General features: G+C 45.7%; 1 protein-coding gene across 4 annotated transcripts in view; it reads right to left on the bottom strand.

The window, feature by feature from the left end:
* CFAP61 (cilia and flagella associated protein 61) overlaps positions 1–16,610 on the bottom strand; it is a 248,003-nt gene that overhangs the window by 39,548 nt on the left and 191,845 nt on the right. For 3 of the 4 annotated variants that reach the window (XM_070381160.1, XM_070381162.1, XM_070381161.1), the window contains 3 exons: positions 11,814–12,141; positions 10,469–10,560; positions 3,399–3,604 (listed from right to left, as the gene is read on the bottom strand). In XM_070381160.1, coding sequence (XP_070237261.1) covers positions 3,399–3,604; positions 10,469–10,560; positions 11,814–12,141 — 626 coding nt within the window. Of the gene's footprint in view, positions 1–896; positions 3,106–3,398; positions 3,605–10,468; positions 10,561–11,813; positions 12,142–16,610 lie in introns of those variants that run through there. The other variant, XM_070381163.1, reaches the window with a different exon arrangement.

Below are 16,610 nucleotides of genomic sequence, written 5' to 3'. Positions count from 1 at the left end.
CAGAAGTTAAGTACTCTTCCTGGAAAAAAAAATCCATACATGCTAAAAATGCTTAGCAAGACAGTAATAAAAATAAACTTTCTTATTATGAAAAAACGTATCTACAAAATTATGTATGGCAAATGTCACACGCTTAATATTGAAAGCATTCCCTTTAAAATTAAGAATGAGGCAAGGGTGCCATCCATCACTACTTCTATCCCAACCTCTATCATACATCTTAGCCAGTGCAGTAAGACAAGAAAAAGAAAAACAGCTACAAAGATTGAAAAAGAAGAAACAAACAAAACAGTCACTATTTGCAGATGATATAATTTTTTGTGTGGACAGTCTAAAAGAATTTACAGGTAAATTATTTGAATGGATGAAGGAGCTTAGCAAATTTGCAGATTACAAGACCATACAAAAAGTTAGCACATTTCCATAAACCATATAGCAGCGATCAGTAAGAAAATGATACTTACAACAGTAATAAAAACATAAGGAACTTTGGATCATGTGCTGTGCTTAGTCACTCAGTCATGTCTGATTCTTTGAGATTCCATGGATTGCAGCTGCCAGGCTCCTTTGTCCGTGGGAATTCTCTAGGCAAGAATACTGGAGTGGATTGCCATGCCCTCCTCCAGGGGATCTTCCCAACCCAGTGATCGAACTCAGGTCTCCGGGATTGCATGGGGACTCTTTATCAACTGAGCCATCAGGGAAGCCCAAGAATACGGGAGGAGGTAGCCTATCCCTTCTCCAGGGGGATCTTCCTGACCCAGGTATTGAACTGGGGTCTGCTGCATTGCAGGTAGATTCTTTACCAGCTGAGCAGGGAAGCCCACTTTGGATCATATCAAATGAAAATAACACAAGCCATTGATGGAGAAAATAATAAACCTTTATTGAGCTATTTAAAGAGACCCACATAAATCAAGATCTACAGAGCTGACCCTTGAACAGTACTGTGTGGACCCACTTACATGCATATTTTTTCAATAGTAAATGCTATGGTACTACCTAATCCATGCTTGGTTGACCAGAATGCTTGGTTGAATCCACTTTCTTCATAAAAGAAGTGAAAAGACAAGCCTCAAAATAGAAGAAGACGAAGGAAGGAAACAAAACAAACCAAGTTTGTATCCAGAACATATAAATGAATACTGGGAGTTAGTAAGAGATGATATCTTGCCCAAAATGGACAAATGTCATAGACAAGCACTTCCTAGAAACTACCATGAATGGTGACACAAACAAATGAAAACCACTAAACTGCATTAGAAACCAGGGACGAGAACACTACAACGTGGGTCAGACAGCTTCCCACACCACCAGGATGGCCAAATGTTCAAGTTGAATGGTGCAGGGGCCTGCCAGGGTTGTGGAGGGCTCTCACAGCCGGGTGAGCAAGTGGAGCAGGCACCACTACCTTGGGCAGCATCTGGGCATCACCTAGTACACCTGAGAGAAATTCCTGCAAAGAGGTGTGCCCAGGACACCAACCGTGCCAAACTAGAACCATCTGAACACCCATCGACCTGAAAATGGACAGATGAGCTATAAGACGATTTTGTTATCTTGGGAATATCACACAGCAGGGAAAGCACATGAACTCCAGCTACACACATGGCCACGGACAAGCTCGCAAACAAGAGCCCCAAATGGAGCGCTGACTTTCTTCAGCAGCCACAGAATTGATTCAAAACAGGTAAAATGGATCAGTACATCATTTAGGAAACCAGATACATGGTACACCTTTAAAACAAGGCTTGGCCTGCTGCCTGTTTCAGTACTCAGGTTTACTGGGACACAGCCACGTTCACTGGTTTACGGACACTCCGTGGCGGATTTCACGGCATGGACGCTGACTTGAGTTCTTGGAACAGAAGTCATGTGACCCCTGAAGCCGAAAGTATTTACCACCCTGACCTTTATAGGGAAAGCCGGCTGATCCCTGCTTTCCAAGAAAGAGAGGGAATGATTAACCCAAATCACAGGACAGTGGTGACCACCAAGGAGATGGAGGTGGATGTGATCAGACTGGTGCTTTGAAGTAAGGTTGCATGTGTGCGTGCGTGTTATGTCATTCAGTCGTGTCCGACTCTTTGTGACCCTATGAACTGTAGCCTGCCAGGCTCCTCTGTCCATGGGATTCTCCAGGCAGGAATACTGGAGTGGGTTGCCATGCCTTTCTCCAGGGGATCTTCCTGACCCAGGGATCGAACCCACATCTCTTATATCTCCTGCACTGGCAGGTAGGTTCTTTACCACTAGCGCCACCCGAGAAGCCTCTAAGTAAGGTTATTATCCTATAAAGTACATACATGCTTTATATACTTTTTGTTTGTTTGTTTCTATGATTATTCTACAACTTAAAAACATTCTTATAAGAGGGAAGAGGGATTGCTTCTGATGTTTCAGACTCCCCCATGGCTACTGAGGACACCAGAATTCTACATCTCTGTTTGTTGTCATCTTGTTTTGTGGACACACAGAAATTCTCCTAACCTTTCTAAGCAGCAGATTGAGAGTTCTACTCTAAAATTCTAGCCTTCCTAGAGTTATAGGATAAGTTCTCTGAATTGAAAAGATGGGTCTAGACCACCCAGCCTGAGTAACCTGCCAGAGCAGAACTCAACGCCTTAGGCAAATGGTCACCCTCCTCTGTTAGAGCATGTGCCCTGAGAAGGTGGCTGGAGTCACAGACACCCTGCCTGCGTTGGTGGGATTCCCACCAGGACCAGGTGCCTCTGCATCCTGCCTCCAAATTGACTTCTTACGTTTCTGATCACTACTCTTAGCAGCCTGTGTCTCAAGAGAGACTTGAATATCATCTGTGGCATGGAAGCCATGCGGGGAGTTTCTGATCACTACTCTTAGCAGCCTGTGTCTCAAGAGAGACTTGAATATCATCTGTGGCATGGAAGCCATGCGGGGATATGTCTGGAACCCAGCCTGCACATGGCCACAGGGCCACATGTGGACACACCAAGAGTCCATGCTCTTCTCCTCTGTGGGCTTCTCCATTCTCTGGCTGATGCTGGTGGTCTCACACCCTTCACTGTTGAGAAGCTCTAACTTCTCCCAGGTTTTCTCTGGTGGCTCAGATGATAAAGAATCCATCTGCAATGCAGAAGACCTGGGTTCGATCCCTGGATTGGGAAGATCCCCTGGAGGAGGGCATGGCAACCACTCGAGTATTCTTGCCTGGAGAATCTGCAGGGACAGATGAGCCTGGTGGGCTATAGTCCATAGGGTTGCAAAGAGTCGGACATGACTGAGCAACTGAGCACAGCATAGCTCTCCCTGGGGTTCCCATCAACTTGCTGGCACATCACAAAATACCTCTCTCATTCACAAGACACTGACTGCCTGTGTTTGCATTTCCAATCAGGAGAGGGCAATGCCCAGCTTACCTGTAGAGATCTGGGACCAGCCCATCTTCATACCGAGCGCACAGGTTGTTGAGGGCCTGCTCGTGCTGACCAAACAAGCGGATGTAGTTGGAGGCGGGGAAAGGCACTTTGGAAAGGCACGTGATGGTTTCCACCATCCTGTACTTGTTGATGTGGATGCGGAAGTAATTCCCATTCTTCACGTTACCCGTTACTATTTCTGAACCCTGGTGGGGGCGGGCATCAGAAAAACCCCATTAGAAACATGTCTGGACTTTGGCAACTTTGTCACAGCAATTTATTTTTCAAATATAACAGGGTATATGTTATTGCTTGTTGCAAATCACAGTGGTAGGTATTGACCAAGATCAACTGAAGGTAAGTGCGTGTCAGAAACCACGCATGTGGTTTAATGACTAAACGCATGTGGACTTAATGACTAAAAGTTCCTTGGGATAGTTCACACTGTGACTACATCACTCCACATTTCTAAATTGGTTGCTAGGTTATGGCCAATTCTCCTTTCTTCAATACCTCACTCAGCTGGTCCGTGGAACTGGGTCTTTTCTCTCCTGTGAGGTGTCCTAAGACTGTTAACTTTCTTAATTTTTCACAGTACCACTTTGAGAAAAGCTCCTAGTCAAAGGTGGTCAAAAGGAATGACAGGTTTTAAAGTTTTACTTGAACAAAGGAAGCAAGGTAGAGGTAAACCTCTGACAGCTGGGTTTGGGGAGGTTTGACTGGGAGGGTGTGTTTCCATGAAGAAGGTTCCAGCTCACGGGAAATAAGCACACACACGATGTGTGGGCTACTTGTTAGCTTGTAAATTAGGAGAGGCGGAGGTTCCTGGCTTTATGTCTTCTAGAAACGGACTGAAACCACCACGTGAACCCAGGTGACGAGGAAAGACGCCTCTCTGCTCCAGTCACGACTACTTTTTCTATTTCAGCCCCTGGTGGCCACCAACCAAACAGCTGGAGACATGTTCCCACCGGCTCCGGCAATGAGCAGTACCTCTGTTTGTCTGTGGACAAACCTGGGTTTGGCTGGTGGTGGCTGAACCTGCACTTTGGCCCTGGACTCTGAACCCAGGACACAATAATGTTCAGTGAATCTCTCCTGAGAGCATATTGATTGAAGCTTTTGCCCTGAACTTGACTGTGACATTTAGAAATCCACCACAAGGTGAACTGCAAGGATCCCAAACATTTACTGAGACTCGGACATCCCCTGGAGACACTGTCTAAACAAGAACACATGGTTTACCTGGATTTTTAAGTAAATTGAAGCAACTGGTGGGTGTTTGGGTATCATGTGGCTAAGCTCTGAGGAGGAACCAGTCACTCACAAAGGCACAAGGTGAGACAGAGGGGAGGGTTGACAGGTAAGTCCTGGCCCAGCCCCAAGGATGTGCGTGACAGTAGGGGACAGAACAAACTCAGTTTAGGAAAGAGGTGGAGGATGGCACCCCAAGCAAGGTGCACCAAGTCCATCATCATAGAGATGGATGGATACAGAGAGGGAATCTACCTCCATAGCAAAGGGCTGAAAACAACAGGCAGTGAGGTGTTATCTAACAAAACAATGGTACATCTGCACAATGGGATACAGTGTATCCAATAGAAATTATTGGTAAACTGTATTTCATAACGGAAATATGTTTCCAGTACATTTTATACTGCAGAAGTACAGTCTATCAATTTGTAATTTTTATAACTTGCACAGATTCATTCTATTTTCATAAAAATACATGGGATCATTTATTTGCTTTTGTGTCAACATTTTAACAAAATGTTAATGGGGGGGTTGCTAAGACTAAAACTGCTGGTATCAAACTCATATAGTCTTTAAAGTCTTGTGTTTATCCTTAGAGATGCACATAACAGGAACATTCATCATGCTCTATCTCCGTGTGTATTTAATTCAGAAATAGCTTTGCTATGATGAGCCAGCAAGTTAAAGTTGACCCCTGGAGGCCCCTTTGCAGTCAGGGGTGCCTTGGTGAAGGGCATGAACAGCTGGGGTGGGGCTGCCCCCTGACCTCGCAGGTAGGGTGACTGGGGTCCCGGGAGAGGGGGCACTGGCCATAGCTTGCAATAGTTTTGGTGCCAGGTTTCCCCAGGGCTCAGTGGAGAGCGGATCCCACAAGGCCTTGGACCCTCCTCTTCATCTTTGAAACTTATTTATGCTGAGTGATTACAGAAAAGCACTTGGGTATCCAAGGGGTACGTCTTGAGATCCACCTACATGGCTACTAATATTTTGGGCTCGGCAAAGACTTTCACTGAATATCCCACTCTCACAATGGCTCACAAGCACCAGTATGTGGGGGCTGATTCGGGCGATACGGAGCACCTCGGAGCGAGGTTCACGGTGACCTCATGGGTGGTGTCTTGCCATGTTTCCGTGGGGTCCTGGCAGGTTGCTGGTGGAGAATCTGAGCATCATGGGCCCTCCCTCTGAGGTCATCCCATGCAGGAGGGCTAATGAGTCATCAGCATCATCGTGGGTCTGCTTATTTGGGGTTGAGGCGAGTTGGTCTTATTTTTTAAATAATTTTTATTCCTTTATTTGACTTTTGGCTGTGCTGGGTCTTCTCTGCTGCTCAGGCGTCTCTAGGTGCGGCGAGCAGGGGCCGCTCTTCATTGCGGTGTGCAGGCTTCTCATTGCAGTGGCTTCTCTTGTCGCTGCACACAGGCCCTAGACAGCAGGTTCAGTACTTGCTTACGGGCTCAGTTGCCCCCAATGCATGTGGAAGCTTCCCAGACCAGAGATAGATCCCTTGTCCCCTGTACTGGCAGGTGGATTCTTCACCACTTGGGCCATCAGGGAAGTCCTCTTTTTTTTTTTAATTTAAAAGTCGAATTACAATCCGTGGGTTGCCTCTGTGTGTCTCAGCCCTTAAAGAGCTCAGAGAGCAGCCGTGTGGAGGAAGGAAAGGCCCAGTGGTGCAGAGATAGCTTAGCTTAACTCTGGAAGTGACCATGACTATTGTTAATAAGACTTGGCACCGTGATCACATAACTAGGGGGCCATTCTGGGCCTGTGGCATGGAAACAGTTTGCATTGACACGAAAGACAAGTCGCTTACGAGTGGGTTTTTCAGACACAAGTTACCCCGTGGGGCTGGGCAGACTGATCTAAATTTCTTAGGTCATTTCTAGTCACAGCAGATGGGAAAATCTGGTGAAGTCCAGAACACTTTCTGCTTATCCTTAAACAAGGACTTTAGGCAGCTTCTAGCCCGGCCACCCCATGAGGGATTCTGGGGTAACAGTGATGGTTTCACATGCTTTCCAGTTCTTGGGGATGTAGTGAGTTTCTTCCTTTAAATACATGAGTTAATTGTTAGGATATTCAGGTCTTGAATTTAAAATTTTGACAGAGTAACTGGTTCTGATGTGGGTCTTTTTTTTTTTGTCTTCCCATCTTTTCCTGAATATAATTATTCTTTTGAGCTCCTTTATGATTTTGACAAAGATTGGAACATGCCTCTGGAATTCATGCCAAGTGGAAGACCCAGGGGTAATCAGACTCGGCGTGCTAGAAACCCAGGTTTCAGCCCCCACGATGAACACACAGTTTTAAATTTAGTGGTATCCAAGGCAGAGTTTGTTGTGACACATTTCTTTATTCCATGGAGGATAAGCCAACAAAGCATGTGGACTGGAATCTGTAGATCAGTTTATTATGTAGACAACTTGGGGACCCTTTCTTCCTTTTGTCGGGCTACCGAGTGAATTACTCAAGCATCTCTTACTTAAATATCCTAAGGATAGAGTGTTAAAAGACTCTGATGAGGTTCATCTGTACTACAATCATTGTGAGAACAGTAATTTGGTTTCTCGAGTGAAATATTGCTCCAAGGGTTCCATTCTCCACCCACTGGTGATATTTAGGCAACTGCCTGGCCATTTTGGCAACAATTTTACTTAATCAAATTAGTTCCAACCCCCAAAGATTGCCATGGAACCATCCTACATTTTTTTTCTTGGTGAATAAAATGGGGGAAAAATCTGTTTAGATCTTTTATACTAATTAAAAAGGAGGCCCGCCTGGCAAAATGGTTAATTACAGTCAGGGTTCCTGCTCAAATACTGTCACAGTACCAGCCAAAGAAGCTATTCAAATTCTAGTCTTTTTAAAACTGTCATTAACTTTAAAAACTTTCTTTGGCGCATCCTCTGACTTTATTCCCAGAGAGAGCCGTGGTTCATAAACAAATGATATTGCATGTCAGAAATCACACACTGTCCTTGAAGAATCTGGTTCTGTCCAAAATCAAGTCCAGTATTTCCTAGTTTTTGAAACTACTTGGTTCCAGGTATTTATCTACAAAGACCAAAGTGTCCGTTGGTCACACTCCAAACTCATCATCCGAGTTGCCTCCTGTTTACATGATTGGTGGCAAACTATACTTTCCAAAGATGGCCCCAGTGGTACCCCATCCCACATGCTCTTCTACACTTGACCTTGACTATCTTCCCATTGAGAGATGAACTCTCTGTCCTTTCTCCTTGAATCCCACTGGGCTGTGACTGCTCCAACAGAGGATGTGGGGATAGTGACTGCTATTTGACTTTCAAGGCTGAGTCATAAAAGGCAGCGCAGTGTCCAGCTGGCTGGTGGGGACCCTTGCACTTGGGAGTCCTGAGCTTCCACGCAGGCAGTCTCACCACTCAGAGGCCACCAGGCTGTGAGGAAGCCCAGGTGACATGGGCAGCCCAGGTGTGATGCTCTGGCCAGCAATCTCTGTGGCTGAGCTGTGCCAGCCCAGGTCAGTGACAAGCCTTCGGTTAGAGGACCCAATCACTGGGCTACCCCTAGTCTACTAAGTCTTCCCAGCTGAGCAGAGACAAGCTGCTCCCACTGTGTCCTGTCCAAACTCCTAACCAACAGAATCTGAGCACAGTCCAAGGGCTGCTTAATGTTGCTAAGCTTTGTTATAGAGCAATAGAGACTGGAGACCATTGACTATGGTCCTTACTTTAAGCATTTTGCATCAGACCATGGATATGGGACATGCCTAAAAGAATCTTGGAAGGCCCAAGGGAAATAAGTTTTAAACACATGGCATCTGACCTTTCCTCAGCAGAACCAGGTCTCAGTACTTATCTGTAACTATGATTAACAACATTCACCACTGATGGGGCACCTGTTTTATTCCCTGAAGGGAGTGTTACTTTATATATGATCCCTAATGATCCCAGAAAAGCAGTGGAGTTGATAACTTGCCCAAAGTCCACGGTAAGACAACTGGAACACTGGGATTCTGACTTCCCAAAGTGGGGCCAGAAGCCTGGGAGGTCTGGAGTCTGTTCTCCTGATGGAAATTTCCATCAGTTTCTACTACATCTCACTGGCCAGGACCTGCCATGTGGCTGACCTCATTCTCAAGGAAATCTGGGAAATGTGCTTATTTTAAGTTAGATTGCTAATCTTCCAAAGGAAAAAAAAAATCAGGATGTGAAAATGGGAATGGAAGCAGGCAACCTCCAGTGGTTGCCTCACTGATGAAACACAAACATGACACACGGAAGGAAAGCCTCCGCTACAACAGATGCCACTCTGGGGCCAGCTGCCAGACAGTCCTACCTGGGGAGCTCCCAACTGGCCAGCCACCCTGTGTCCTTGCTTCCTCTCTAGCTACCTTGAAGCCAGGGGAACACCGCCCTCCCCGCAGTCCCCAAGCACACACAGCTTCTGCTTCACCTCCACGGTCTTTCCAGTGTCATTCAGAGGAGCAGGAGCACCAGGGGGTCCATACGGACATCAGACCCTCAGCAATTTGCCTGTTGTCACCACAGAGGTGACATCGAGAATTTTAATTATTGATGGATACATCACGGGCTACCTCAGAACTTTGTGGCTTAATGGCCTTCAGGAGGCAGTTTGATATATAAACTGGTGGTGCATCCAGACAGCAGAATATATATATATATATATATATATATATATATATATATATATATATAAAATTCAGGGCTAAAAAGAAATGGACTCTCAAGCCATGAAAAGACATGGAGGAAACTTAAACGCAAATTGTTAAGTGAAAGAAGCTGATTTGAAAAGGTGACAGACTGCTTCCCACTCTATGATATTCTGAAAAAGGCAAAACTATGAAGACAGTGAAAAAAAAAGGTCACTGGTTGCCAGGAGTTGCAGGGGTGGGCGGGAGGGAAGAACAGGTGGAACCAAAGGGATTTTTTGGGTAGGGACCCTGGTCTGTATAACACCACTATGGTGGACCCATGTTATCATACATTTGTCCAAACCCGCAGCATGTACAATACCAAGAGTGAATCATCATGTAAATTGTGGGATTCTGGTGATGATGTACCAGTGTTGGTTCATCAGTTGTGACAAACATACCCTGTGGTGGGGATGTTGATAACGGGGGCAGCTATGCGTGAGAGGCTCAGGGGATGTATGGGAAATCTCTGTACCCTTTTCTCAATTTTGCTGTGGACCTAAAACTGCTCTAAAAAATAAATGGCTTAAAATGACAATCAACTTTTACAACCTTAGTCTTTGGGAGTCACAGAAGTTGGGACTAGCTTAGCTAGGGGATTCTGGCTCATGGTCTCCTGCAAAATTTGTAGTCAAGATATCAGCCAGGGCTGCATCATAAGGTTGGACTGGGGCTGGAGGACCACTCACACAGATGGCTCCTCACATGACTAGCAAATTGTGGAATGTCTGGGGCAGGAATCCTCAATCCCTTTCCATGCGGACCCCACCAAAGGGCCAACCGGGTGACCTGAGGATATGGTAGCAGTGACCCAGGAGGGTGCAAGTTGGAAGCTGTAGGATCTTTCAGGACCTGGCCTCAGAAGGCACACATCATTTATGCAATATCCTGCTGGCTACACACCTCAGCCCTGGTCAGTGTGGGTGGGGACCATTCATGGACATGGATACCAAGGGGCAGGAATGAGTAGGGGCCATTTCAGGGGCCAGCTGGCCCATGGCTTTCTGATGCAAGAACCAATACATGACACTAAAAACTGTGGATTAAGAATTTCACCCCCTACCCCCGGAAACAAAGTGCTATATTTGAAAGTAAAATGAAATTCAGGAAGAATACTTACAAAATCAGACTGGGCCCTCTGTACCTCCAAAGGGGTTGGAATGGCGGGCTTGGAGACATGCAAGTAATGGTAAGACCCAGGGAGGATACCTCCTAGTGAAGAAGGCCAGTTTTAGACATTTTATTTCAGTTGGGTGAACAAATGGGTAGCAAGGCTGACATCTACACCACAAGACCACCAGAGACACCTGCTGTGGTGTGTGCCACTCACTTTCCCACCAAAGTGCCTCTGTTGGCAAGGGACACCCTGGGGCTGATAACATTTAATACAACCAAGGTGAATGTGCCATAATAGCACACAATACAGACACCAATGCTCTAAGAGGTCCAGGCTGACCCTGTGCATCCTGACTTCCCATAACTCACGGCCCTCTAATCCCCACCTACCAAGGCTTTGTAAACATGGCCAAGATGTTCCCTTTCTCTGTCCTCCTCCACTGTGTAACCAACATACTAAAAAAAGTAAATGTTATAAGGAAAGTCAACAAAGTCCTTGTTCAAGGCTTTAGAAAATGTGGATTATGAAATGGTGACTATTTCTAGCTGGCCCCAGAAGCCCAAGCCAGGTCCCACTCAGAGCATCTTCTGACAACCGGGACTTGTCCTTTTCCATGGCCACCGCCCTCCCTAAGGTCTTGTCCAGAGTGAAGAGGCGATCATGACCTCTCGCTGGGCAGATAAACACAAAGACTGGGATGTTGGGTTTCTGCCCCTTTAGACTGATGTTCTGTCTACTGGATTAGGGTTCACAGACCCTCCCCCCAGGAGTCCATGGATGATTATGGGTGTTGGCCCATCAACTCTCTGGAAGTACACATACACAATTCTATAAATATGTGCATTTTTCTGACAGAAGGTCCATCTCCCAAATATAAGGAAATTCTGTGTTACTCATGTGATGACCTCCTTAGGAGCCAATAAAACAGAGGGGATTAGAGTAGACCCATTTTACAGCTGCTACAAGTTGTGCTTATTATTTCAGATAGCAGACTGAAGCATGGGAGGCTCGGAAGCTCCCCTGATCTCTCAACTTTCAGTGAGAATAAAAGTTTGGCAAGATGTCAGGGCATCACACCACACACCAGTGGTGAGGAGCCTCTGGGCAAGTTACTGACCATCCCCTAGTCTCAGTGGCCTTATACATAGAGTGACCATCACAGAACTGACATGGTAGAATCAGGTCCATCATAAACAGTTAAACATGAGAGAGCCCCCCTCTCCACATCTCTTTGCAAAGCCACTGACACACAGCAATGCCTCCTCACCAAGCCTATGGGAAATGGGGCTGGCTGGTCCAGACCCAACCAGCGGCTACAGCAGTGGGATGAGGGTGGCCCTCTACACACCTTTGATCTTGGCTCCCTTGTACATGGGGATGAGTCGGTCAAGGTCGGCCGGTGGTTCGGTCACAGGCTCCAGAGTCGGATCGAAGAGCTTGAGCATTGCTGCTGCCAGTTGGAAGCCGATTTCTTTGGAATTGAAGTTGCTGTGAGTCCACTCATTCGAGTAGTACCTATTGGAGAACTTGGTGAGGGGGCCGGCAGCTCTGATGGCTATGTCGTTGGTGTGGAAGTTGCTGTCAATCACAAGTCGGCCGTCATAGACCAGGCATGCATCATTGAAGGCTTTGAACGTTTCATAATCCACGTTCTTCTCGAGGAAGCTGAAGAACATCTACAAAGTGAACAGACACATTATCCTTAGTTATCATTCTTCACTGTACCTTCCCAAGAGGTTGGATCATCTCCATTTTATTATTTGGGGCACACTAGAAAACCTAAATCTACTAAGAGTATGTCCTAATGGTGTGTGTATCTTTCAGATGAAGAACAAATTAATATCACTCAATGTCACTCTTTTTTTTTAATCGCTTATCTAGGTATCCAGCAATGGATGCCGCATAGTGGAACGTCTCCCACGAGAGCACGTTCTCCCCTGTAAGGAGGTTTATGTTCATAGATACCACTTGCCCCTCATTCCAGGACACTCTAAATCACTCCTTCTCAGTCTCCTTCCATTTTCCTCTCTGGTGTCTGACACTCATGTTTCTCCAGGTTCCTTCTTGGGGTCACCTTGTCCACTCTTGAGTCTTCAGACTGCCCCATTCCTGGCCCTTTAAGCCCAGAAAGCCTGTCCTTGCAGGATACCCCGTTCACCTCCATACCCTCCAGGTCTGGGCTCCTGACCTGGGAGGGCAGGTACTGATTCAGTGAATATAGACAAGGTACCTGCATGCCCCACCCCCATATTCTCTGCCCAGATTTTAATACTTTCTCACACTCATCTGGAAATCATCTTCTGTATTGATGTTTCATTAAAGCATCTAGTGAAAGTGAAAGGGAAAGTTGTTTAGTCGTGTCCAGATCTTTGTGACCCTTGGACTATACAGTCCATGCAATTCTCCAGGCCAGAATACTGGAGTAGGTAGTCATTCCCTTCTCCAGGGGATCTTCCTGACCCAGAAATCAAACCAGGGTCTCCTGCATTGCAGGCGGATTCTTTACCAGCTGAGCTACCAGGGAAGCCAGGCTAAGTTATTTGTTTTTAGGGCTTCAGTTGTTGTGGAAGAGGCTAAATTGACTCATTTTTATCTTAGTTGTTACTATTCAGTCACTAAGTCATGTCCTACTCTTGGCAACCCCATGGACTGTAGCACGCCAGGCTCCCCTGTCCCTCACCACGTCCCAGACTTTGCTCAAATTTATGTCCATTGAGCCAGTGATGCTATCTAACCATCTCGTCCTCTGTTGCTCCCTTCTCTTGCTCTTTCCCAGCATCAGGTTCTTTTCCAGTGAGTTGGCTTTTTGCATCAGGTGCCAAAGTATTGAAGTTTCAGCTTTAGCATCAATCCTTTCAATGAATATTCAGGGTTAATTTCCTTTAAGATGGACTGGTTTGATCTCCTTGCAGTCCAAGGAACTCTTAAGTGTCTCCAGCACCACAATTCAAAAGCATCAGTTCTTTAGCACTTGGCTTTCTTTATGGTCCAACTCTCAAATTCATACATGACTACTGGAAAAACCATAGCTTTAACTATAGGGATGTTTATAGACAAAGTGATGTTCTGCTTTTTAATACACTATTTAGGTCTGTGATAGCTTTTCTTCCAAGGAGCAAATGTCTTCTAATTTCATGGCTATAGTTACCATCTGCAGTGATTTTGGAGCCTAAGAAAAGAAAATATGTCACTGCTTCCACTTTTCCCCCTTCTTTTTGCCATGAATATTAGGTGTTTTTTTTTTTTTTTAATGTTGAGTTTCAAGCTAGCTTTTTCACTCTCCTCTTTCACTGTCCTCAAGAGGATCTTTAGTTCCTCTTTACTTTCTGCCATTAAAGTGGTATCATCTACATATCTGAGGCTGTTGATATTTCTCCTGGCAATCTTGATTCCAGTTTGTGATTCATCCAGCTGGGCATGTCACATGATGTACTCTGCATAGAAGTTAAATGAGCAGAGCCATTCCACACCCCTTCTCCACCCAAGAATGGTGCGTGAATGAGGAGTGAGGCAGGAATGAGCCTACAACAGCCACTAATCACAGGTGACTACACACATTTAAATCAAAATTAGTTAGGTACTTCCCTAGTCGTCCAGTTTCCCTGTTGGCTCAGCTGGTAAAGGGTCTGCCTGCAATGTGGGAGATTCAGGTTCGATCCCTGGGTAGGGAAGATCCCCTGGAGAAGGGAATGGCAACCCACTTCACTGGGTTCCACTTGCCTGGAAAATTCCATGGACAAAGGAGCCTGGGTCATGGGGTCACAAGGAGTCCATGGGGTCACAGAGAGTCAGACATGACTGAGCGACTAACACTTTCACTTTCCCTGGTGGTCCCGTGGCTACGACTCTGAGCTCCCATTGCTGGCAGACCCAGTTTGATCCCTGGTCAGGGAACTAGATCCTGCGTGCCACAAATAAAGATCCCACAAGCTGCAAATAAGACCTGGCACAGCCAAATAAATAAATATTTTTAAAATAAATAAATCTAAATTAATTAAAAGTAAGTAAAATTGAAAATCCAGACCCTCAATTGTGGCCTATTTCAAACGCCCCAAAGCTACAGGTGGCAGCGGCTGCCATACTGACTGAACAAGTAAGGACCATTTCTACCATCACGGGAAGTTCCACTCGACAGCACTTGACTCGAGTCCACCATCCCTGTGATATCCTTTCTTCTTCCTGAGGGAACCAGCAAGGACTTTTCCCCTTTACCTGTCTCTGTTCACTTGGACATCTAATCCTCTCCCAGTTACTCCCATTCAGGTAGCCTCTTTCTCTCTAATCTGTTATAAATTCTTTCTGCTTTTAACCTTACTCAGTGACCACAGGAAAATATATTTCTCTGAGTCCCTCACTCTGAGTCTGTCTCTCTACTCCTCTTTTCTTTTTTGCCTCAACTCCTTTCCCATCTATATAGAAATAGACTTCTCATCCATAGAAAAACACGTAGAAATATTTGAATTGAAATTATATGTGCAAAACAGGACCATTAATGCTCAGAATTCTCCTTCAACATCCCCACAAAGTTCTTCTACCTGCTCAGTTTATCTCCTAGGTAAACCTACCTTTTATTAAAGTGAAAGTGAAAGTGAAGTCGTTCAGTCGTGTCCCACTCTTTGCGACCCCATGGACTGTAGCCCTCCAGGCTCCTCCATCCATTTTCCAGGCAAGAGTACTGGAGTGGGTTGCCATTTCCTTCTCCAGGGGATCTTCCCAACCCAGGGATCGAACCTGGGTCTCCAGCATTGCAGGCAGAGGGTTTTACCATCTGAGACACCAAGGAAGCCTCCGCTTTTTATTAAGGGGCACATTAAATATACTAGCCCTTGTTTTCCTGGGTTTGGAAGATTACCAGCACTTCTACTGAAATCGTGTTATTTTATACCATTTTGGCATAGGCATTCAAAACATGGTTACATTGGAGACATACGAGTTGGTGGAATGGACCGATTGCTGGAACAGCAAATCCAGCACTGTCCCCAGGAACACAAGTTATAAGTCACGGATCTCTCATATCTCTCAAACACAATTCATGTGCTCCTATAAGGCCAACTGAATACTACATATTGGCTGAAAATATGGAGTATTAGAAGAAACATCTGCTTTAAATGCCTCTATAAATAATGCCCTAAGGTTCTACCTTAAGGAACTAGGAAAAGAAAGGCATGGTAAAGCCAAAGCAAGCAGAAAAAAAGAAAATAATTGTTAAGAGCAGAAATCAATGAGAGAGAAAACTGACAGACAACAGAGACAATTAACAAACTCAAAAGCTGGTGCTTTGGGTGAAAAAAATCAATACAATCGACAAACATCTAGCTAGACAGAGAACTTTAGACAGGTCTTCGCCTCGTCTTCATTTCTGGCGGTTGCTGCCTATTTGTGCTATTCAGGATCTGATGGCGGCTGCCATCACTCCATCTCTACTTCCGTCAGCACACAGGCTTCTTCCTGTGGGCTTCCTCTCTGCCATCACATCTTTCTCTCCGTATAAGGGCACCAATCATCAGACTTAGGACCCACTCCAATCCAGGAGGACCTTCTCTTTGCTTGACAGCAACCACTATGATCCTATTTCCAAGTAAGATCACGTTCAGGTCCTGAGGCTTAGGACCATAGCTCTCCAGGGGACATAATTCAAACCATGACCGCACAACCACAGTGGAGATGTGAAGATACTTGTCCCCATCAAAGTCTTGGAGAAGGGAATGGCAACCAACTCCAATATTCTTGCCTAGAAAACCCCATGGACAGAAGAGCCTGGAGGGCTATGGTCCACGGGGTTGCATAGAGTCAGACACGACTGAGTGACTCACTTTCACTTTTGTCAAAAGTCTCCTAGTGCCCTGACAGAGATGCTACTCAAAGCTGATCATCAGAGGGATAAATACCTGATCTCTCCCTTCTTTAGGCTTCTAATCCCCAGCTGGTACCTGTGCTATGCTAAGTCACTCAGTCGTGTCTGAGTCTTTGTGACCCCATGGAGCATAGCCCGCCAGGCTCCTCTGTCTATGGGATTCTCCAGGCAAGAAGACTGGAGTGGGCTGCCATGCCCTCCTCCAGGGGATTTTCCTGACCCAGTGATAGAACCTACATCTTTTACATCTCCTGCATTGGTAGGTGGGTTTTTTACCACTAATGCCAACTG

The sequence above is a fragment of the Bos mutus genome, chromosome 13 (assembly GCF_027580195.1).
Source record: "Bos mutus isolate GX-2022 chromosome 13, NWIPB_WYAK_1.1, whole genome shotgun sequence".
NCBI lineage: Eukaryota > Metazoa > Chordata > Mammalia > Artiodactyla > Bovidae > Bos > Bos mutus.
Note: the sequence above shows the minus strand (reverse complement) of the source record. Positions and strands in the feature narration are given on the sequence as shown.